The 25424-nt window shown below is 43.1% G+C and overlaps 1 protein-coding gene across 8 annotated transcripts in view; it reads right to left on the bottom strand.

Moving 5' to 3' along the window:
• The window catches only part of patj (PATJ crumbs cell polarity complex component), a 471326-nt gene that overhangs the window by 399565 nt on the left and 46337 nt on the right, over positions 1 to 25424 (bottom strand). For all 8 annotated transcript variants that reach the window (XM_085982870.1, XM_085982876.1, XM_085982869.1 and 5 more), the window contains one exon: positions 2641 to 2717. In XM_085982870.1, coding sequence (XP_085838996.1) covers positions 2641 to 2717 — 77 coding nt within the window. The remainder of the gene's footprint in view (positions 1 to 2640; positions 2718 to 25424) is intronic.

Below are 25424 nucleotides of genomic sequence, written 5' to 3'. Positions count from 1 at the left end.
TGAGCGATTATCATCAGGGATGCTCAAGAGGGCAGAATTAGAGGAGCACAGATATCTCAGGGGCTTGTGGGGCTGAAGGAGATTACAGAGATAGGAAGGGGTGAGGCCATGGAGGGATTTGAAAACAAGGATGAGAATTTTGAAATCAAGGCGCTGCTTAACCGGGAGCCAATGTAGGTCAGCGAGCACACAGGTGATGGGTGAACAGGACTTGGTGCAAGTTAGGACACGGGCAGAGTTTTGGATGACCTCAACTTTACGTAGGGTAGAATGTGGGAGGCCAGCCAGGAGTGCATTGGAATAGTCAAGTCTAGGAGGTAACAAAGGCATGGATGAGGGTATCAGCAGCGGATGAGCTGAGGCAAGGACGGAGAGAGGCGATGTTACGGAGGTGGAAATAGGCTGTCTTTGTTATGCTCCGGCTATGTGGTCGGTAGCTCATTTCAGGGTCAAATATGACACCAAGGTTGCAAACAGTGTGGTTCAGCCTCAGTTAGAGGTTAGGGAGAGGAATGTAAGCAATGGCTAGGGAACGGAGTTTGTGGCGGGGACCGAAAACAATGGCTTCGGTCTTCGCAATAATTAACTGGAGAAAATTTCTGCTCATCCAGATATGTATGTCGGACAAGCAATCTGACAATTTAGACACCGTGGAGGGGTCGAGAGAAGAGGTAGTGAGGTAGAGCTGGGTGTCGTCAGCGTACATGTGGAAACTGATGCTGTGTTTTTGGATGAGGTCGCCAAGGGACAACATGTAGATGAGAAATAGGAGGGGGACAAGGATAGATCCCACCCCGCCCCCCCACCCGAGTTATCTGCGTTCCTCTAATTCTGCCCTCTTGAGCATCCCTGATTATAATCGCTCAACCATTGGTGGCCGTGCTTTCTATTGCCTTGGCCCCAAGCTCTGGAATTCCCTGCCTAAACCTCTCTGCCTCACTACCTCTCTTTCCTCCTTTAAGACGCTCCTTAAAACCTACCTCTGATAGATTATGTTTACACCATAACAGAGTCCCATGTTTGCATCATTGGGTCTCGCTCTCAGCTTCGGTGATTTGAAGACTATTCAGCCAAAGACTGAATCATGAAAACCTCATCCATCCTCAGTAGAGGAAGAGGACAAATACTGGCAGTGTATGGGAAAATAAAAATAAATCAAGGGGAGGAACTTAATGGATTTAAGTAAAACAGAAAAATGGTGATTGGGAAAATAATGAGACTTTAGATAAATGTACAGGAGCTGAAGGTTTCTACCCCATGGTATTAAAAGAAGTAGGTGAGGAACTTGCAGATCTGTTAGTCATAATACCCAAACTCCTTTCCTGGTCCTCATGCTACCTGACATATTGAGTGGGTCCCTCTCCTCAGGCAATGTCAACCCCCAGCCCCCGCCCCCATTTCAAAATTCTTGTCATGACCTCCATTCCTCAACCAAAAAAAAACCCTCACCATCTCTTCCTTGCAAACTACCGTCTCCATTTCCAACCTCCCTTTGCTCTTAATTTTTTATAGCTTTGTCAATGATTGGAGCAGAGGCCACGGGAGAGGTCAAATTTGAAGAGGTGACCAAGAATGTGGGTAGGTGAGTTTATTTGGCTAGAGAGGTTCAGGGAAGACAGGAGAATGGTGAATTTTCTTGGAATTCTCTTGTGCACCAGAGGTAAATCTGAATACAATCCATTTAAAACAAGATAAATCCTATTTATTCAGCATTAGTTCAGAAGAGCATCATTAAACCCAATAAACATTAATTGAAATAATAGCAAAATACTGCAAATGCTGGAAAACAGAAAATGCTGGAAATACTCAGCAGGCCAGGCAGCATCTGTGGAGAGAAACAGAGTTAACGTGTCAGGTCTGGGACCCTTCATCAGAACTGGAAAAAGCTGGAAATGTAACAGATATTAAGCAGGTGCAGAGACAGGGGGGGGGGGTTAGGAGGGGAGGAAGGAATTGAAAGAACATACTGTGAAAATGTTGAAAATAGGAATGGCAAAATCATACAACATGAAAAATGGGGGCAGGGATTATGATCTGAAATTGTTGAACTCGATATTGAGTCCGGAAGGCTGTAAAGTGCCTAATCGAAAGATGAGGTGCTGTTCCTCGATTAGGCACTTTACAGCCTTCCGGACTCAATATCAAGTTCAACAATTTCAGATCATAATCCCTGCCCCCATTTTTCATGCAGTATGATTTTGCCATTCCCATTTTCACAGTATGTTCTTTCAATTCCTTCCTCCCCTCCTAACCACCCCCCGCCCCTGCACCTGCTTAATATCCGTTACATTTCCAGCTTTTTCCAGTTCTGATGAAGGGTCCCAGACCTGAAACGTTAACTCTGTTTCTCTCCACGGATGCTGCCTGGCCTGCTGAGTATTTCCAGCATTTTCTGTTGTTATTTTAAACTTTCATTGAAGTCATTCTCACTCTGGACAGTGGTTCGTCAGAAGATATGAACATTGGTAAGTTCTATGAAACATTTCACTATTTAGTCAGACTAAGTTTGGAAATAGGAACTACATTCTACAATTTCCACAAATAAAATTAAAATATTTATCATCACAGACTTTATTACATAGTATTATGGTTTCCTGATATTCAATTCTTGTCAATTAGACTGGTGTTCAAAAATCATACCATCACTTCATACTCTGGTCCCAACAAATTTTCCCATCTGGACTTCAATTCTTCACCTGTTGCAACAGGTCCTGACCCTAAAATTAAAGTATGTCACATTAATTTGCTGTCATCATTTACATAAAATCCACAAAATAAATCAATAATGAGCCGATGCATCCAGTTGCAATAGCAGCAACAGCCATCAATGCAACACTAGATGCATTTTATAAAATTTCTTTATTCATACTCACCTCGTTATGCTTAACTTTCACTAGGGGTGCTCTGGGTTCTTTACAAAAATATGTATACCCATCAAGGATTGTCCATGGACTTCCTGAACTGGCTGCTGACACAGATCTACGGACTGTAAGTCTACTGACCCCAAGGTCAAACATACATCAGTTAACTGCTTTCTACGCTTATCCTGATATGATTCAGTTTTGGGGGCATTGTGCGGACTTATCCATTATGTTATACTGGACTTGATGTCACAGGAATTAGCATTCAGAACCCAAAATCATAATTTAAAAAGTTAGTTTATTTAAGGAAGTTATGTTCATAGCAAGCGAAATATTGAAAAAAAATAGGTTAAGGATAAGATGAAATTTAGGGGAGTGAATTATTTGACTGAGCTTTTCATTTTCCCTCCAATGACCTTCAGCATAGCAAATTGTCAGCAGTAATTTCAAAATAGTGGAAGAATGCAGGATGTATTTGGGCTCATTAGGTTTCTTAAAAAAAAAAACCTGAGTTCTGTAATGTATTTTTTGGTATTTTCTGGGGTGCAACTTAGTTGGTGGATGACAGTATTGTGCTTCCTATTAAATACTTCACATTTTCAAAAGCACTTACTGTTCCCTTTTCCAGAAAAAAATGGAGACTGGTAGAGGTCTTTAAAATTATGAAGGGGTTCAATAAGGTCAATGTGGAGAAACTGTTTCCACTTGTGGATCAGTCCAGAACAAGGAGTCATGAATATAAGATAGCCACTAACAGATTAAAGAATTTAGGAGGAATTTCAAGAGTGGCGAGAATAAGGACCACATTGTCACAGAGTAGTTGAAGCAGAGAGCATTGTCACGTTGAAGGGGAGACTTGATATATATGAGGGAGAATGGAAGAGGGATATTGGGGCAGGGCGAGAAGAGATCATTAGCATGGCAGGAGGCTCGTGCCGAGTACAACCACCAGCATAGCCAGGTGCTGTTAAGATGCATTGTGTGGTGAGGGAAAGGTGCATGTATCGAAGATCAAAATCAGAAAACTGAAGAGTGCAGGAGGGAAATTAAGTCTGGAGGAGGTTGCAGAGGTAGGGTGGACTGAGGCCATGGTGGAGGGGATTTCAAGACAAGGACAAGGATTTTAAAGTTAATGCAATAAGGCACAGGGAGCCATTGTAGGCCTGCAAGAACAAGAGAGATGAATAATTGGGGCTCAGTGCAGAGCAGGATATGGGCAGTTGCTTTTGGACAAGTTGGAGCTTATGGAACATGGGCTGTAATGTATATACCTTTAAGGGGGGGGGAACTACTTTTTACAGCTCAAGTATACTGTAGTACCGGCAGTGACCACACCTGTATATAGCACGGAGTAGTAATCTGTACAGTTCAGTTCCAGAGTGAGCCACATTGAGTAAACACCTGTTGTACCGTTCTCCTGCAGTCTTGTGTCTTACTACTGATGGACACAACATTGGCGACGAGGCAAATTTGATCCTACCTGCAACTCTGCATCACCTCCCAGGGATTCGTTCCTGGAGACCAGTAGATTGGAGGTCAAGGCCAGAGGCACGAGCGTCGACCACGAGCAACCGCCCAGTCATCCAGCAGAGACTCGAGAATTGCGGGGGAGGCTGTTGAGAGCCAGGCTTGGCTTTCCAGTCGCGGTGGTCCAGCGAAACGGGCTGGCAACAGGTAGTGCGCAGACCCTTCCCGGACAGCGGCGGGCTAGAGCCCGACCGAGCGGCACAGCAAAGGGCCGAGCAACGTCGAGGAGAGAGGGGGGGGGAAAGAGAGAGAGAGAGAGAGAGAGAAAGAAGAGAGAGAGAGAGAGAGAGAGAGAGAGAGAAAGAAAGAAAGAGAGAGAGAGAAAGAAAGAAAGAGAGAAAGAAAAAGAAAGAGAAAGAGAAAGAGAAAAAGAGAAAGAGAGAGAGAGAGAGAGAGAGAGAGAGAGAGAGAGAGAGAGAGAGAGAGAGAGCGCAGCCGGTGTTCAGGGGCCGAGCAGCATTGAGGAGAGGGAGAGAGACACGCAGAAACCCGCGAGGCGCGGCCATTGCCACGAGGACCGCCGAGAGCGGTGTTGGCAGCAGTGCACGAAACCTACAGGGCGCCGCCATTGCCACGAGGACCGCCGAGAGCGGCGTTGGCAGCAGCAGGGGAGGAAGGAAAGCGCGGGACACGCCATTTTAAGCCACACCCAAAAAGCCGAAGAGTGGCAGTATCACCGCATTTGACAATGAAGTCGAAGATTGGACTACATATGTCGAACGAATAGAGGTATACTGCAAGGCAAATGAGGTGTCAGATGACAAGAAAGCGCCGGTATTGTTAAATTTAATGGGTGCAAAGGCATATGGCTTATTACGAAATCTAGTAACCCCAGCGAAGCCAGTGGAAGAGAGTTTTGGAGACATAGTGACGATACTACAGGAACATTTAAACCTCACACCGCTGCTGATAGCAGAAAGATTCAAGTTTCACAAACGGAACCAGCATAAGGATGAAAGCAATGCTGAATATTTAACAGAACTGCGCAAACTATCGAAACACTGCCAGTTTGGAACGGGACTGGCAGATACCTTAAGGGACAAGTTTCTGTGTGGGCTTCAAAGTGAAGGAACCCAGAAACGACTTTTATCTGAAAAGGACCTTACGCTGGACAAGGCTTTCAGCATTGCGGTATCATATGAAGCAGCAGCACGGGGCGCTGCAGAGATACAACAGAGACCGCAAGAATATGGCACAAACGAAATGTCATACAGAACAGAGAAGTGCTATCGCTGCGGCAGAACAACATACGACCACAATGATTGCTGGTTCAAAGACAAAGTGTGCAGACAGTGTGGAAAGTAGGACACAGCACGAGTCTGCAGGTCGGGAAAGAAAACCAGCAATAAGAAATCTCCAAAAGAAAAGTACAAGAAGGTACATAAGGTGATGGAGAATAGTTCAGACGAACAAAAGAAAGAGTGATACCGACTCCGAAAACAGGGAGCTGAGTTGTCTGAAACTACATAATGTGATCAAAACGGAGGATCACTGAACCATTTGGGTCACTCAAGATAGCAGGAGTCCAGGTAAAAATGGAATTGGACACAGGATCAGCCCTAACAGTCATAAACCGACAGGACTACGAGCGGCTATTCTCACACATACCCTTGAGAGACACAAATTATTTTGAAGACGTACACGGGGCAAAAAGTCTACCCCAAAGGAAAAATAAGGGTGACCGTTATATATAACGGTCACCCTTATTTTTCCTAACGGTAAGGAAGCACCAAAACTAGACCTGTATGTATTGCAAGATGGAGGACCACCATTACTGGGACGTGAATGGATCCGGAAAATACAGCTGGATTGGCATTCCATACAAGCACTGACTGTGGCTGCCAAAAAGGATGACGACGTCACACCTGGGCGACTGTCAAAGATCCTAACTGACGCGAAAGAAGTGTTCCAGCAAGGACTCAGAACACTAAAAGGCATGACAGCAACAATTAAAATCGAAGAAAATGCAAGCCCCAAATTTTTTAAGCCCAGACCGGTACCTTATGCGATCCGCCCAGCCGTCGAAGCAGAGCTGGAGTGTTTGGAACGTTCAGGTGTACTGTCCAAGGTAGACTGGAGCGAGTGGGCTACACCCATCGTCCCTGTGATGAAAAAGTCGTTGAGCAGCACGCCTGGGGAACCAAGGAAGGTTCGCATCTGTGGGGACTTTAAGGTAACAGTGAACCCAGTCCGTCACACCGTGCAATATCCACTTCCGCGGATTGAAGATATTTTCGCCTCGCTATCTGGAGGGAAACGCTTCACTAAGATTGATCTGGCCTAGGCGTATCTGCAAATGGAGGTAGAAGCATCAAAAAGATACTTCACAATCAACACCCATAAAGGTCTCTACCAATACAACCGGCTGGTATTCAGGGTAGCATCAGCTCCGGCTATTTGGCAAAGGGCAATGGAACAAGTCCTGCAAGGGATTCCAGGGACCCAGTGTTATTTGGACGACATCCTGGTCACGGACGAAAATGACAGTGATCACCTCGCCAACCTGGAGCAGGTGCTCACTAGATTGAAGGAATATGGGCTAACCGCCCCAAATGCGAGTTTTTTAAAAAACAGATCTCGTATTGTGGCCACGTTATCGATAAAGAGGGGTTACTAAGTCCCCAGAAAAGATTGAGGCAGTAGCCAAGGCTCCAGCACCGGAAAACGTGTCACAACTGAGGTCGTTCCTCAGGCTGGTAAACTACTACCATAAGTTCTTGCCAAATTTGTCTATAATACTACACCCACTGAACACCCTACTGCAAACTGGAGTGCCATGGAAGTGGAGTGACGAATGTAAACGAGCTTTCCAGAAGAGCAAAACACTAATCACATCGAAAGAGGTATTGGCCCATTTCAACCCAGCACGACCAATTCGGTTGGCGTGTGATGCGTCACCCTACGGCATCGGAGCGGTGCTGTCGCACAAATTCTCGGACGGCTCAGAGAGGCCAATAGCCTTTGCGTCACGATCACTAACCTCAGCCGAGCGTAACTACGCCCAGATTGACAGGGAGGCCCTCAGCCTAGTGTGGGGAGTGAAAAAGCTCAATCACTATCTGCACGGGCAGAAATTCACCTTGCTGACTGATCACCAGCCTCTTGTCTCCATTTTTACCCGAAGAAGGGCGTTCCGGTGATGACTGCGTAACGACTACAACGATGTCACTCTTTCTAGGGGCGCACCACTATGAGATTGAATATAAGGGCACGAAACAGCATGGAAATGCTGATGGGCTATCACGCCTGCCACTGCCTACTGCGGAGGAAGCACCAGCAGTGAATCCTGTCGAAATATTTCATTCGACTATAGTTGAATACCTACCGGTAACTAATGCTCGTATAGAAAAGGAGACCCGAAATGACCGGACACTGTCTCGGGTATATGATTTGACGGTGAAGGGATGGCCAGCACATGGCGACTCACTGTTGCCAGCATTCTCGACAAGAGGAGAACAGCTGTCAGTGTGCCGGGGGACCTTGATGTGTGGATCCCGAGTGGTAATTCCACCCAAGTTAAGGGATAGAGTGCTCAAATGAGCTTCAAGAGGGTCATCTGGGAGGGGTAAAAATGAAAAGCCTTGCCAGGGCTTATGTGTGGTGGCCGGGAATCGATAAACAAATCGAGAACCTGACCAAGAGCTGCTCAGGATGCCAGAAAGTCCAAAATGCACCACCACATGCCCCTCTACACCCATGGGAGTGGCCCTCATCTCCATGGCAACGGGTGCATATTGATTTTGCTGGTCCATTCATGGACTCAATGTTTTTAATAGCCGTGGATGCGCACTCGAAATGGCCTGAGGTCATCAAAATGTCCTCCACCACCACGGAGAAAACTATTGCAGTCCTACGGACCATTTTTGCCAGGAACGGCTTGCCAGAACAGATTTGCTCCGATAACGGACCACAGTTTGTGTCCGAAGAGTTCCGGAGATTTATGCAGAAGAATGGGGTAAGGCATTACACATCCGCCCCGTATCATCCAGCCACAAATGGATTGGCTGAGAGGTTCGTACAAACCTTTAAGAAGGCAATAAAGGCCATGTACAATGACAACATTCCGCTGCAGCATAAGGTGGACAATTTCCTGTTCGCCTACCGGAATGCGACACATGCAGTCACCAACCAGGCCCCGGCCATGATGTTCTTTAACCGAAGGTTAAGATCTCGCCTGGATTTGCTGAGACCAAACGTACGAAGAGATGTTGAGAGTAAGCAATTCCAGCACATCCATGAGAAGCCAACAAGGAGCTTCAATGTAGGGCAACCAGTCTTGGCCCGCGACTACCGAACAGAAAAATGGCAGCCAGGAACAATATGCACATGGCAGGGCCCACTAATGTACACAGTGGACGTTGGGGAGAACATCGTGAGACGCCATGCTGACCAGATCCTAGAGTCACAGGAACAAGTCAACCCCATGCCTCGCCCATACGTACCTGGTGAGGAACCCGACGTACAGGTCGCATCTACCCCAGAAACGGTAGCATCGGAAGCTGATGACCCAACCAACGACAGGGTGCCAGAATCGCCTCCGCACCAAGAGCGAGACACTCGGGAAAGGCGCTATCCAGAAAGGATCAGAAAGCCTCCCCAAAGACTGAATATATAAATGGACTATTTTCAGCTAACGTTGTATGTTAAAAGTGTTAATTGTAATTAGTTTGATATTTAATTGTTAAATGAGTGTTATGGTACTGTTAATCTAAAAGGGGAGGAATTGTAATGTATATACCTTTAAAGGGGGGGAACTACTTTTTACAGCTCATGTACATTGTAGTACCGGCAGTGACCACACCTGTATATAGCACTGAGTAGTAATCTGTACAGTTCAGTTCCAGAGTGAGCCACGTTGAGTAAACACCTGTTGTACCGTTCTCCTGCAGTCTTGTGTCTTACTACTGACAGACACAACATGGGCAAAGGAAGGCCAACAAGAAAGGCATTAGAGTAATGGATAAAAGATTCAGCAGCAGAAAGGCTAAGGTTTAAGGTAGAGACAGGCTCTGTAGCATAGGTGGAAATTAGTAGTCTTGGTGATGCAGATGTGGATTTCAAAGCTCACCTCAGACGCCAACAAGATATTGAGGTTTCACATATATGGAAACAATCCTCGTGGGTCCAGACAATGTCACGGAAGGGTAAAAGGAGGTGGACATTGTACGTCAACATATAACATTGAAAATGCCTATGTAAACCATTATTATGCAAATTCCCCATGTAAACTGGTCCCAGTGACACTGTAGTTGCAAGCTGTGGCCATGAGATGGTGTTTTATCTGCACTATAACCTGTACCTCTATCCTCTGATACACTAGTGACCAAATGACATGCCACAGGGGATCTATTAGTATTCTAAACATAGACCCCTTAGCAACTGATTGCAACTCAAATACATTTGAAAAATATATCTCTCTGATTTGCATAGACACCAGCCTCACACTAACTGGATAAAGTAGCTCAGTTAAAGGTCAAAATCACCCCAAATCCTTTGCTTTTGCATTACTTTTTATTTATCTACATTAAATTCCACCCACCATTCTTTAGCTCACCCAATTACAGATCTAGTTAAATTATGAGGAAGAGCTGAAGAATGACAGATGGAATTGAATATAGACCAATCTCCTTTACACTAGTCACTTGACCCAATAGTTTAGGGTCATGGGTTAGTATCATAGTATTAATTCAAGTACTCTCATTTTATTTATGAACACTGTAAACATTAGAAAACCTAGAACAGGCCACTGCAGACACACCAGTCAAAAATGTCATTCTGCCCAGACTAAGCCTGGTTAATTTATCACCTTCTGATTGCTATTGCCATAATAATATAGACCCAACATTTGCGTTCAAGGCTTCCCATGGGCGAATGCCTCCGACCTGTAAAATATTTATGTATTTACCTGCTGGCCCAGGAGACACTGAGGCTTGCAATCCTGGGCCTCTCCGGGACCGCGCAGGCAGAGGCCCACGTATCCATGGGGCGCATGCAGTTCGCAAGCGCCCCTGGGATCACATGGGCCGGCCCAACCAATAAAAGACAGGAATCCCATTCATACTTATGAGTTCCGTACGACCCCTCAAGCCTGCTCCGCCATTCAATATTATGGCTGATCTGATCTTGGCCTCAACTCCACTTCTCTGCCCGCTCCCCATAACACTCAACTCCGCTGTTTCTCAAAAATCTGTCTCTATCTCCGCCTTGAATATATTCAATGACTCAGCCTCCACAGCTCTCTGGGATGGAGAATTCCAAAGATTCACGACCCTCAGAAGAAATCCCTCATCTCCATTTTAAAATGGCTGACCCATTATTCTGAAACGATGCCCTCTCGCTCTAGATTCCCCCACGAGGGGAAACAGCCTCCCTGCATCTACCCAGTCAAGTCCTCTCAGAATCTTATGTTTCAATAAGATCACCTCTCATTCTTCTAAACTCCAATGAGTATAGGCCCAACCTGCTCAACCTTTCCTCATAAGAAAACTCCTTCATCTCAGGAATCAAACTAGTGAACCTTCTCTGAACTGCCTCCAATGCAAGTATATCCCTCCTTAAAAAAGGAGACCAAAACTGTATGCAGTCCTCGAGGTGTGGTCTCACCAACGCCCTGAACAGTTGTAGCAAGACTTCCCTAGTTTTATACTCCATCCCCCTTAAAATAAAGGCCAATATTCCATTTACTCCCATAAGTATGAATGGGGAATCACTTAAAAAATACACAAACACATGAAACAAATAAAAAACATTACATATTTAAAATTAATTAAAATGCCATTTAATTAAATATTTTAAACAAAAATGTAATTTTTTGGGAAAAAAAGTACATGTTTTAACAGGGCTAAAAATAAACTTACCTTATTGGATAGGATTTTTTAATGGTCAAAATAATTTTAAAAATAGAAAAATAAAATGTTATCAAACTCTTATACTGGTAAAAGCAGGCCTTTCACCTGCTTTTACCAGGCGTAAGAATTTCACGGGCATGCAATGGGTAGAAGTTGGGCAAACAGTGCAACTCTCTACCCACATAGGCCCATCTCCCGGGGATGTGGAGGATGTGTCAAGTTCCGGGATTTAGCACATGTGCTTCGCATGCCTAAACCCGGAACTTGCGTGGCCCCTACACACCTCGTACACCCCTGTAGGGGTCACAAAATACAGCCCATAGTGTCGAATTTGCCATTAATTGCATATGCTTTTATTTTCTTTAAAAACCTCAATTTTATCAAAAGCTTTCTGAAAACCCAAATAAATTATATCCACTGATGGCAATAACTTTAGTTAAATCATCAAAGAATTTCAGTAGATTTGTGAGGCATAACCTGTTACTTCTAAAGCCATGCTGACTGCACACTTTAGCTGAACATTGATATAAAAGGTTTGAATATTTTACCAACAACCAACTGGTCAATAGTTTCATGATTCAGATCATTAGTTTTATAAATATTGGCACTACATTAACTATCTTCCTTCCTCAAGTGTATTCTCTGTATTTTTGGAGCTCTTAAGGATATTAACCAAAAGTGTCAGCTTGGCTCAGTGTTAACACCCTCACCTTAGTCAGAAGGTTGGGGAACAAAGCCCCACTCCAGGATTTGAGCACATAATTTAGGCTGACACTCCAGTGCAGTCTTGAAGGAATGCTGCATTGTTGGAGGTGCTGTATGTCAGTTGAAACATTAAATGGAGGCCCCATCTGGCTGTTCAGGTGGACATAAAAGATCCCATAGCACTTTCAAAGAAGAGCAGACAGAACTGATGCCCTGACCAACATTGCTCCTTCAACCAACACCATCAAAACAGATTAACCAGTCACTTATCTTGATGTTTGTCAAACCTTTCTCTGCAAAAATTGGTTGCTGTGTTAGCTTAGAGATAACAATAACTACACTTCCAAAATAATTCATTAGCTATGACCTTCAGGTTGCCAACTCATTAGGATTGCCCTAGAGTCCCCAGGAATTAAACATTAATCTCCTGGACAGTGTTATGAGCAACCCAGGAGAAATAATCAAAAGGGAATTTTAAAAGAGTGTTTTCCCACCCCCCTGCCGGCCATTTTCTTTTCACACTTCAGTTTTATTTATAAAAATATATTGGAGATGGAGCAAAAGGCTGGATGGCTGGAGAGGGCAGCTGGAGGCAGGAGATCATGTAATGAAACCACCAGGAATGCATCCAACCAGAGTTGGCAACACCATGACCTGTATCTATGTTATACATTCTCAATCAAGCCTGACCACATCTGAAGTTTGTCCATACTCCACTCCCACTCCAGAGACTTGAGCACAAAAATCTCGGCTGACACTCCAGTGACTGCTGCACTGTCGGAGGTGCCGTCTTTTGGATGAGACGTTAAACCGAGGCCCCGTCTGCTCTCAGGTGGACGTAAAAGATCCATGGCACTATTTTAAAGAGCAGGGGAATTATCCCCGATGTCCCAGCCAAAATTTATCCCTCAATCAACATCACAAACAGATTATCTGGTCATTATCACATTGCGGTTTGTGGGAGCTTGCGGTGAGCAAATTGACTGCCGCATTTCCTACATTGTAACAGTGAATACACTTCAAAAAGTACTTCATTGGCTGTAAAACACTTTGGGATGTCCCATGGTTGTGGAAGGCGCTATATAAATGCAAGTCTTTCTTTTTTATAGCGTTGTTCACGAAGACTGATATGAAGAAGCTACTTAACATCTAATTTTTGATTCTAACATATTTCTACATTATTGATCTCTTTAAAAAAGACGTAGCTCATCTTGAACACTCCGTCTACTAAATCTATAGGTTTTTGAAGTAAAATCCTGTCAATCCCCCTGCTGTGATGTACAATTGCCATTTTTACTCAGTCAGTTTTTACAAGTATTTTTAATATATCTTAAAATATCTTTAATCAAACAAAATGGCAACAAGTCTCCAGAAACTAGCAGACATAATTGTTAAGGACTATTAAAATTACATTTGTTTCACTTAAGCAGGATTTTGAAAAATATAGATAGTTCACACAGCTGCTATCCTGGCTCAATAAATAAAATGCTGCTGCATATCTTGGCTTTAATTTTGAAGTAGAATTCACGAGACTAAAAATCTCATTATAAATGTTAAAACACCTACTGATCTGAAGAACTGTTTGGTAATCAGGCTCTACCAAGATATTTAAATATACTCTTCCTTTGTAGAGAAGCTTCTCATTTTTCAAATTTCATATTTCTTAAAGGACCTGATATATCCAACAGTTAACAGGACTACAAAAGTGTCCGTCGCACAAATCGCCATAGCACTCATTAGCAGCAAGATGATGAATCCTTTTCTGGCAAATACAGCTATTAGGGCTAAATGGCTTAAATTCGATTAGGCTTGTATTCTTTTTTGAGTATAGATTAAGTGTTTGAGGTGTTCAAGGTGATTAAACGAATGGATAGGGTAGAGAAACTGCAGAAACTATTCCCTCTGGTAGGGGGGAATCCAGAACAAAGGGCATAACCTTAAAATTAGAGCAAGGCCGTTCAGGGGTGAGGTCAGGAAGCATTTCTTCACAAAAAGGGTAGTGGAAATCTGGAACACTCCCCAAAAAACGCTGTTGAGGCCAGGTCAATTTAAAATTTCAAAACGGAGATTGATAATGTTTTGTTATACAAGGGTATTAAAGGATACAGAACCAAGGCGGGTAAATGGAGTTAAGATACAGATCAGCCATGATCTAATAGAATGGTAGAATAGGTTCGAGGAGCTGAATGGCCTACTTCTGTTCCTATTCAAATGACAACAACATGTAGATAAAACATCTTTGCAATATATGCCAGAATGAACAGTTAATATACAGCCTCAGCAAGTAATCTGGGTCCTGTTTCTGGAAGCATGTACTGACCTGTTGCTAACCCCCTCACTCTGCTCAAGAGACAGAAGGGCCAACAAGTGCATCAGAGCAGCAGAAAAGAGCAACAGTTGACGGCAAAAAATCTCTTCGTGGATGGTTATTCAACCTAGTATGCCTGCCTGTTTGCCCCCCGTCCCACCAGAGCCAAGAGTCAATCATCACTTCCCTCACCCCACAAACATAATGCCACCCAAGCAGATACAATCTTGCCAGCACATTTAATGTGTGCAGTACCATGTGAACATAATGGCCCAGAATTTGTGGTCAGCGGCAAAACAAAGGCATTCACCGCTAGCCCCGAAATAAGCTTTGCACAAAGATCTCGCAATCTCGGTGTCGAGAATTTTGGGTTTTCCGACGCATAGCTGAAATCAACGTAGTGTAGTAGGTATCCCACAGTGCGAGCTGCTGTGACGTCAACAAGCTGTCTAGGCTGCCAATCAAAAGGCAGAATTCTCTCAGACAGCGAACAAGTGGGTAAGCTTCTAAAATTCCAAATTTTTTAAATGTTAGAGAGCAAAACAAAGATTGGGGCTCTCATGGGAAAAGGTAAACCTAAAATAAAAATTAACAAACTTTAAAAACAAACATTAAGTTTCTTAAAAATTTTAATTTTCATTAAAATGGATAAATTTGACACTGCACAAAATTTAAATTAGTTTTTCAGGCCCATAACCTTTGTTTAGCAGTCAATACACTGTTAAAACCCCAGTTACAACTAATTCTTTTGGGTCTAACCTTTAGAAGGGAATTTAACAGCGAAATTTTCATCAGTTTCCCTGATTTGAGAGATTTCACTGATTGCCAGCTCTGTTGGGGAGGGGAGGGCACACACAATCTGTGGAGGAGCAGTGAATGACAGACCACAACTTCAGGATTTCAGCATTAGGCTGCACATGTGCTAAATCCTGAAGTTTCGGTCAGTTTCAAAGGCGAAATGACATTGTAAACAGACTTAATATATATCGTCTTGTGATTTTTTAAAATCTGGAAAATAAACAAGCCAAAAAAAAAAAAAAATCTAAGATTAAATTGCATTCAAAATGTAATGAAAAAATTAGAACAGATTTTAACAAACATATCGGCCCAGATATTCCGATCCTACGGGTGGGTACGCGCTGTGTACCCACCCGCAGGGCCATCGGAAATGCCGGTTTCAGGGATGTACAGCGCATGTGCTGAAAAGCGGCATTTCCTATCGGTCAAGAATGGTCTTGACAGATCCTCCGCCTGCCCTGGAGAAGGGCCTCTGCGGGCGGATAGTTCCGCTTTTTGGAGACCCTCCACCCGCAGAAAACCCTTACAATTGCTACGCCTGGTAAAAGCAAGTGTAAGGCCTGCTTTTTACCAGGATAAGAGAGTTGAAAAAAAATTGCAAACTGCATGCACCCCTGGGATACGTGGACCCTGCACACTTGGAGTTCGAGGGGCCCAGGAGCCCTCTGTTAAGGGCATAGATTTTTTCCAGATCGGAGGCTTCCACACACGGAAAGCCTCCGATAGGAAAATACGGCCCGTTTTCTCTTATACTTTTAGCTATCTTGTTCTTATTGAAGTGAAATTGATGACTGTCTTAGTCCTTCGAGTTTTTTTTTCCTCACCAACTTTCTTGCCTCCCCTACTCTTCTTTCTTGAAGGTGCTGGTTCCCATACATTGCAGGGAGTTAAAAAAGTCTCAATGTAAAAGAATTTATTTTTTTCACATCATGCATTTTGGAGAGATTTAGCTTTTTTGTAACAGAGATTGATTTAATTAATGTGCACTTTGCAAATTTATGTCACGGGCCTCCACTTTTAACCTTGGGTTTCAACATTTGCAGACCCAGAATTCTGTTGTGAAGCAGATAGGTCAGCAGCATAATACCGATACTGATCTTGATCTCTACTTTAAAAGTGGATTGCATGATGAACTAATGTTTTGCACAAATACATTAGCTCTTACCTCTATATAGGAAAGATTTAACATTAAGTGTTGCAGGTATAATCCTACTAAGCAAGCATTCTGTAACAATAATCCTTTAAATCTTAGCTGTAAAATAGTATGAACTTTGACCAGCTAACAGCCTTGTGCAATATTTCGATCCAGCTGCCTGTGTGGATGAGGGAAAAGCCTGCAAGATGGATGAGCAAGCTGACCATGGCGCAGGAGGCCATTCAAGTGGGGGGAGCGAAAGGGAATGTAGTTGTGGTAGGGGATAGTATAGTCAGGAGGATAGATACTGTTCTCTGTAGCCACGACCAGAGTTCCGAAGATTGTGTTACCTTCCTGGTGCCAGACATCATCTCACAGCTGGAGAAGAACTTGGCGTGGGAGGGGGAGGATCCAGTTGTCGTGGTCCACATAGGAACCAACGACATAGGTAGAACTAGGAATGAGGTTCTGCTGAGGGAGTTTGAGGAGCTAGGATCCAAATTAAAAAGCAGAACCTCAAAAGGTAATAATCTCTGGATTGTTACCTGAGCCACATGCAAATTGGCATTGGGACAAACAGATTAGAGGTTTAAATGCGTGGCTCAAAGAGTGCTGTGGGAGGAAGGGGTTTCGGCTCATGGGGCACTGGCACCAGTACTGGGGAAAGAGGGAGCTGTTCCGTTGGGACGGGCTCCACTTAAACCAGGCTGGGACCAGTGTCCTGGTGAACCGAATAACTAGGGCAGTAGACAGAGCTTTAAACTAATGAACGGGGGATGGGAGGATTCAGGAAAGAGTAAATTCAAAAGCAGCGAGAGAAATGTCACGGCTCTGGAGCAGAGCAGAGTTTTGGGTAAAAATAAGCAGAGTGGGTCAGGAAGGGAGAGAGAAAGTAACAAAGGTAATAAGGCATCAGTGACTAAGGTGACATCAGGGAAAAATAGAAATAAGTCAAAGCTAAAGGCACTATATCTGAATGCGCGAAGCATTCGCAACAAAATAGATGAATTAATAGTGCAGGTAGAAATTAACAGGTTTGATCCAATAGCCATAACGGAGACATGGTTCAAAGTGGCCAAGGTTGGGAACTAAATATTTCAGGATACTTAACTTTTAGAAGAGAAAGGTAAAATGGAAAAGGAGGAGGGGTAGCCCTGATAATAAAGGATGGGATAAAGACAGTAGAGAAAAAGGATCTTAGCTCCAAAAATCAGACAGTAGAATCAGTTTGGGTGGAGCTAAGCAGCAGCAAGGGGTAGGAAACATTGGTGGGAGTGGTTTACAGGCCCCCAAACAGTAGTTGTAATGTAGGGCAGAGTATAAATCAGGAAATTAGAGGTGCATGTAACAAGGGTAATACAGTGATCATGGGGGACTTTAATCTACATATAGACTGGGTAAACCAAATTTGCAGTAATAGTGTGGAGGACAAATTCATGGAATGCATGCAAGATACTTTTCTAGATCAGTATATTGAGGAGCCAACTAGGGAACAGGCTATTTTAGATCTAGTATTGTGCAATGAGAAAGGGTTAATTAATAACCTTGTAGTAAAGGGGACTTTAGGGAAGAGTGACCATAATATGATCAAATTTACACTCAGTTTGAAAGTGATTTAGTTAAATCCGAAACTAGGGTCTTAAATCTAAACAAAGCAAACTACGTAGGTATGAGGGGAGAGTTGGCTACGGTAGATTGGGAAACTACATTAAAAGGTATGATGGTAGACAAGCAATGGCTAGCATTTAAAGAATTAATACATAAAAGGAATATACATTTGTTGTAAATTAAGACACAAAAGCTCCACAGGAAAAGTGGACCAACCATGGCTAACAAGAAGTTAAAGATAGTATTAGATCAAAGGAAGAGGCTTATAATTTTGCCAGAAAGAGTAGTAAGCCTGAGGATTGGGAGGATTTTAGAATTCAGCAAAGCAGGACCAAGAAATTGATAACGAAAGGGAAAATAGAATATATGAGAGTAAACTAGCGAGAGACATAAAAACAGACTGTAAAATCTTCTACAGTAAAATGGAAAAGATTAGCAAAAGTAAATGTGGGTCCCTTACAGGCCAAGACAGGAGACTTTATAATGGGGGAATAAGGAAATGGCAGAGAAATTAAACAAATACTGTGTGTCTGTCTTCACGGAAGACAACGCAAAAAACTTCCTGGAAATAGTGGAGAACCATGGTTCTAGCGAGAATGAGGAACTGAAAGAAATTAGTATTCGTTAAAAAAATTGTACTGGAGAAATTAATGGGACTGAAAGCCAATAGATCCCCTGGACCTAATGGCCTACGTCCTAGGATTTTTAAAGAGGTGGCTATAGAGGTAGTGGATACATTGGTTGTCATTTTCCAGAATTCCAGATTCTGGAACGGTTCCCACAGATTGGAAGGTAGCAAATGTATCCCCACTATTTAAGAAAGGAGGGAGAGAAAACGGGGAACTACAGACCAGTTAGCTTGACACCAGTAGTAGGGAAATGCTAGAATCTATTATTAAAGGCATGGTAACAGGGCACTTAGAATATAATAATAGGATTGGGCAGAGTCAACACAGATTTATGAAAGGGGAATCATGTTTGCCAAATCTGTTAAGAGTTATGTGAGGTTGTAACTAGCAGAATAGATAAAGGGGAACCAGTGGATGTGGTGTATTTGGAATTTCAGAAGGCATTCGGTAAGGTGCCACACAAGAGATTATTAAACAAAATTAGGGCTCATGGGGTTGGGAGTAAGATACAGGAAACTCTTTTTTATCCGGTACCGACGGGACCGGCGTGGTGCCGGTTGATCAAAGAGTCCGCATTGCAGAGAGGTACACTTACCAAGGTACGAGAGCCCCGTACACGGCCACAGGTGCAGGAGCCCCAGTTAGACGGCCACAGATCCAGGAGTCCCTGTTGCACGGCCACAGGTGCAGGAACCCCGGTTACACGGCCACTAATATATAGTAAAACTTACCTGAACCTACTCCTGAATTTTGCCGGTTAAGAGAGATTTCCGGGTATTTAGGTGCCGGTTAAAAGAGAGAGTTTCCTGTACTAGCATGGATTGAAGATTGATTAACGGACAGAAAACAGAGAGTAGGAATAAACGGGTCATTTTCGGGTTGGCAGGCTGTAACTCGTGGGGTACCGCAAGGATCAGTGCTTGGACCTCAACTGTTCACAATCTACATCAATGATTTGGATGAGGGGACCAAATGTAATATATACAAGTTTGCTGCTGATACAAAGCTGGGTGGGAATGCAAGTTGTGAGGAGGATGCAAGGAGGCTTCAAGGGGATATAGACAGGCTAAGTGAGTGGGCGAGAACATGGCAAATGGAATATAATGTGGAGAAATGTAAAGTTATCCACTATGGTAGATGAGCCATGATCTTACTAAATGGCGGAGCAGGCTCCAAGGGCCAAATGGCCTGCTCCTGCTTCTATTTCTTATGTTCTTATGAACATTATACCCGATAATTTGCTGTCAAAACAATGGTGAGGCTAATAGCACTCGCCGTTATTGATGCGCATATGCTACAGCAACTTTAGGGAAGGGCTGATTCGCAGTTGAACGTGGAAATCCAAAAGCTGCTATCCAAAATGTGCCGCTCTGCCGTTAGCTTCGCGAAATTGGCATCTCGCTCACCACTGATATGCATTGAACAGTGAGAAGTTGCTGCACTTATATGGTAGATACAAACTAAACACGTCACAAAAAGTTAGAGCTGGTCTGAAGTGATACAAGGAGCCTGTTTTGGAGCCATTTAATGGCCGTGCATATTTAATTAAGCCTGGATTAGCCGACAGAGATTCTTTTAATGAGATATAGTTGAGATTAAACGGGGAAGAGCTTGTCCAACAGTGGATGCTGCTTGTTGCCCTGCTACAGCAAATTATGGGCCTATATATAGCACCTAAACTTCTAAATGTAAAAAAAAATTGGTGTTTCAAAATGTTGTGTGTTTTAACAGTACTGTCCTTGAGGGAAATAATTACTGACAAGGCATCATCGTTATCTGAGCAACATATCAGCACACTGCAATAGTACACTTTATTTGTACATTTGGCGGGTATAATAGCTTGTCTGGTTTAATTAGTCCAGACTGTAACACGAGCTTTAATACAGCCTACAGTTCTAAACCATTCTTCCGCTGTAGTTCTGCTATCTTGACATTTATATCAATTCAGCATTCTTACATGACCATAATACGACCTTGGTTGCACAAGTTAGACAGTTTGATAGGGTTAGATGGCATGAAATGACTGGTTGCCCTGCTGATGACCCCCAACTCGGAGGTGCATTACAAGTATAAAGTTCCTTTCGCTGGGCAATGTTTAATTGCACAGACTCAGAGCATCAAACAATGCTGTAGTAATCAGTGATACTCAAACTGTTTCAGGTTCACACACGCTCAATTCTTTAACCGTTTAAGATTACAAGGCCATGTGAAATAAATAAAGTTAATTCAATTAAAATGTTTTCTATGGCTGTCAAAGAAGTAGTTCTTTTGTCACTCTAGTCAGTCTGTTCCTGGCCAGGATCTGTTGGATCATAAAAACCATTGCTAACAGGTGTAAAATACAAAAGAGTTCCATTAATTAAATTTGGCATAAAATAAATGAGATTACATATTAGCAGTGGTACAATATGCCAAGGATGTCAGTAGTTTCAAGGCAAACTTTCCACCCCTGCCCATCCCCACCTCCCCCACACACAAACAAATGAATATCTTTTGACTACAAACTCATCCATGCACTGGCAGTAACCTGAAGATCAGCTCTCTCTGATTTATGACTATTCTCCTGATATCACTATGGATCTGTCTGAAGGGGCAGTTAGCTTCAAATATTTATTGGGGCAATTTTCACTCCTCTCCTCAAAAAAGCCACCCTTGACCCATCTGTCCCCAACAAATGCCCAATCTCTAACCTCTCCTTGTCCAAGGTCCTTGAACATGTCATCACCTCCCAAGTGCATGCTCACTTCTCTCAGAACTCATTGTTTGAATCCGTTCACTTTTATTTTCCACCCTGCCTAATGCACCGAGACCACCTTGGTCAAATCGCCAATGGTTTTCTGTTATTGTGTCCCTGGTTCCTTGTCCGCTCTACAGTCTGCGACATGATCAAGCACAGTTCTGCATCATCCCTCCTTCGTGGTCCACCTCAGTGGTACTGCCTTTCTACCTGTTCCAATGCAGCCAATGAATCTCCAGCAGTAGCTTCCCCTCCAGCACCCACATGGTCACCTCCAGAGTACTGCAAAGATCCACCTTTGGCTTCCTCCTTTTTCACATCTACATGCTGTCCCTCAGTGGCATCATTCATAGACATGGGTCATCTTTCAAATGCATCTGTCAATCTGCACACAGCAAGGTCCCAAAAAACAGTAAATGATTGAATAACCAGTTAATGTATTTTTGGAAGTGTTGGTTGATGGAGGAATGTTTGCCAGGAGTTATGAGTTATGATTTTTCCATACTTTTCTTCTAATGGGACCATGCGATCTTTTACATCCACTTGTGCAGATATAAGAGGCCCCAGTTCAACATCTCATCTGAAAGACAGAACCTCCAAAAATGCAGTTCTCCCGTTCTGATGAAGGGTCCCAGACCCGAAAAATTAACTCTGTTTCTCTCCACGGATGCTGCCTGGCCTGCTGAGTATTTCCAGCATTTTCTGTTATATGCAGTTCTCCCTCACTGCTGAACTGAATTGTCACCCATAGAATATATGCTCAAGTATGCAGCAGGGCTTGTTCACATCTGAACTCAAGATATCCAATCTCCATCAAATAGGGATAGCATTTTTATATTTTAGTCAAACAATATGTATAAATAGGTACCAGTCAGTTCTACTATCTTCATGCAAAACATACCCTCACCAAATAAATGCTACAAGATATCAAACTTCTGTCGGTGTATGCATTCAAAACCGAAGGAACAAGAGTAGGCCATTCAGGCCCTCAAGCCTGTTGCACCATTAAATCATGGCCGATCTGTACCTCATCTGTACCACCTTTGAGCCATATCTCGATACCCTTTATCTAATAAAAATCTGTCACTCTCAGTCTTACAAAATTCAATTGACTGAGCATCCAAAGCCTTTTTTGGGGGGGGGGGGGGGGGGGGGTGGAGGAAAGAGAATTCTACATTTCCACTAACCTTTTGTGAAAAGATGCTTCCTGATTTCACTCCTGAATGGCCTAGCTCTAGTTTAGGACTGCGTCCTCTTGTTTTGGGTTCCCCAACCAGAGGAAATAGCTTCTCCGTATCGAATCCTTTTCTCATTAAATACCTCAATTAGATCACTCCTCAACCTTCTAAACTCAAGCCAAGATAACTCAATTTAACCCTTTAAACCCCAGTATAGGTCATGTAATGAGTTAACTAGTAGTTTAAAAATCTACACTTAATAATGCATCTGTCTCCTATTGGACAGTCTTTTCCAGGAAAGAAAGCTTGGAAATTTATCCTGACATATACTATCAAAGGACATGGTACCTTACTGGTTATGGTACTGGAATAGGTTGAGTGTTTAAATCTCTCCATGGCAAGTTGTAAAACTTAATTTAATAAATCAGGTAATTTGTGGTCAAGCATCATAAAATGGGCATGAAAGCTGTCAAACTGGTTCGCTAATGCCCTTCAGGGAAGGGAACCCAACACAACTACCCAATCACACCTACATGAGACTCCAGTCCCACACCAAGTAGTTGACTCAATGTCTTCAAGACAACTTGTGGTTGGCAACAAAATATGCTCTCTTGCCAGTGTTGCCAACAGCACAAAAAATGTTGAAATCCAAATTCTCCAAATCTCTGTCCCAATCCCAAATTCCAACAAATATATCTAACCTTACATTCTATATTCATCTTTTCACCACCCAAGGGTGTAGAATTTCCATGGTCCCATTGGCTCAGGAATCATGATATTCCACCTGTCTCCAGTTATCGTGTATGCTTCAGATATATATCCAGTCTTTTTTTTAAAAATTGTGTAACTAGATGCAATGTTAACTGCTTCAGTTGAGTGTATTCCATGTATCTACTTTTTGGTGATTGGAGAGAGGGAAGGGAAGGAAGAGAGAATGCTTTCTGATCTCAAATCTTGCCTGAAATTTGTTAGTTTTATGCTCACATCTGATAACTCTGTGCTTGCAGTCCACAATCCAAGTTAAATAACCAGTTTACATCTAGATTAGCTCATTCCTCTTTATATTTTCAATAACTGAAATTTTGTTTGGAGCTGGTAATGAAAAAGTGTATCAATTAAAGTACATTACAACCTGTGGAATAAGCACAAGCAAGGAGGCTCTGTGTTCACACAGGTCACTGGTCAGTATTGGAACCTTTTGTTCTCATACCTTGCACAGGACCTAATGTTAAGTAATAAGAGTGCAAACAAAAATATTTTGCTAGATATTTATTAAAAACAAATATCAATCCTGAAAAAGTGACAAATTATTGTGGTACACCATCTTTATTTTTCCCTCTTTGACTGAATGGGCTTAAAAAAAAAAAATTCAGAAGGAACAAGGCTCCGATCTCACACTATGTGGTTGACTCTTAATGAAGTGGACTAACAGGCTATTCAAATCAGAAAGATCTATCAGCAATCCAGCCTTCCTTTCAGAATAGGCCAGTCAAGCTCAGCCCTGCAAAGTGTTCCCCACCAACATCTGCAACTACACAGGGCTACCTGCATGCTAAGCAGCAGTCTTTCCCAGGAACTTGGAGTGGAGGGGAATGGGGAGATGGTGCACAGGAATTACAGACAGGATTGATGGACCAGCTGGTCTTTACCTGTCATCCATTATCATATTTCCTACAACCAACACATCAGGGCAAAACTCTAACTACCACATCCAATCTAAAATGCTGGTAGGCAACCAGGCAACTAACAGGATGAGGACATCCCCATCTCAATCATAGTGAATCCCTGCAAGAGACAAGGCTGAAGTGTTTGCAAGTATCTTCAGCAACAAATCAGCCTCCTTCCGAGGTCTCCACCATCGCAGATGCCAGTGTTCAGCCAATTAGGTTCATAGAATCATAGAAATTTACGGCACAGAAGGAGGCCATTCGGCTGTCTGCGCCGGCAAAAGAGCTATCCAGCCTCATCCCACTTTCCAGCACTTGCCCGTAGCTCTGGGCACATCAAATGCATATCGACGTACCTTTTAAGTGCACTGAGGGGTTCTGCCTCTACCACCTTTTCAGGCAATGAGTTCCAGACCCTCAATACCCATTGGGTGAAAATAGTTCTCAACTCCCCTCTAATCCTTCTACCAATTACTTCAAATCTATTTCCCCCCCCCCCCTTGTTATTGACCTCTCTGCTAAGGCAGATAGGTCCTTCCTATCCACTCTATCTAGGCCCCTCAAAATTTTATACACCTCAATTAAGTCTCCCTTCAGCCTCCTCTTTTCCAAAGAAAACAACCCCAACCTATTCAATCTTTCCTCATAGCTAAAATTCTGCAGTCCTGGCAACATCCTTAAATCTCCTCTGTATCCTCTAGTGCAATCACATCTTTTCTGAAGTCTAAATCATTGATGTCACATGCAGTGAACATATCAAAGACAGGCTTAGACAACTGGACATACAAAGGCTATGGTTCCTGACAAAATGCCAACTGCAGTGCTAAAGACCTGCCCACCAGAGCTAGTTGCTATTCTAGAAAAGGTGTTCCAGTACAACTTTGGCACTGGCATCTACCCAACAAGATGGGTGAGTGCCCAAGTGTGTCCTTATTCTAACCAACTACCACCCGAATGACCAGAAGCTGAAATGAACCAGCCATATTAATACCATGGCTACAAGGGCAAAGGCGGAGTACTGTGCAATGAGCCAATTGGGGACTTCACTAAGCAGAAAGGCACTCCAATGTTTTCTGATCAATCCTGCCACCCTTATAGAATTTTACAGCACAGAAACAGGCCATTTGGCCCAACAGGTCTATGCTGGTGTTTATGCTCCAAACGTGTCTCCTCCCACCTTAATCTCATCCTCAAGATCTCCTTCATGTACTTATCTAGATTCCCCTTAAATGCATCTGCGCTTTTCGTCTCAACCACTCAATGTGGTAGCGAGTTCCACATTCTCATCACTCAGTGAAGAAGTTTCTCTGGAATTCCTTATTGGATTTATTAGTGATTCTTATATTTATGGCTCCTAGTTGCTGTACTCCCCCACAAGTGGAAACCTCTTCTCTACATCTACCCTATCGAACCCCATCATAAT

The sequence above is a fragment of the Somniosus microcephalus genome, chromosome 3, assembly GCF_052327205.1.
Source record: "Somniosus microcephalus isolate GS21.2 chromosome 3, FLI_Smic_1.0, whole genome shotgun sequence".
In the NCBI taxonomy this organism is placed as follows: Eukaryota; Metazoa; Chordata; class Chondrichthyes; order Squaliformes; family Somniosidae; genus Somniosus; species Somniosus microcephalus.
This window is presented reverse-complemented; position numbering and strand designations above follow the sequence as displayed.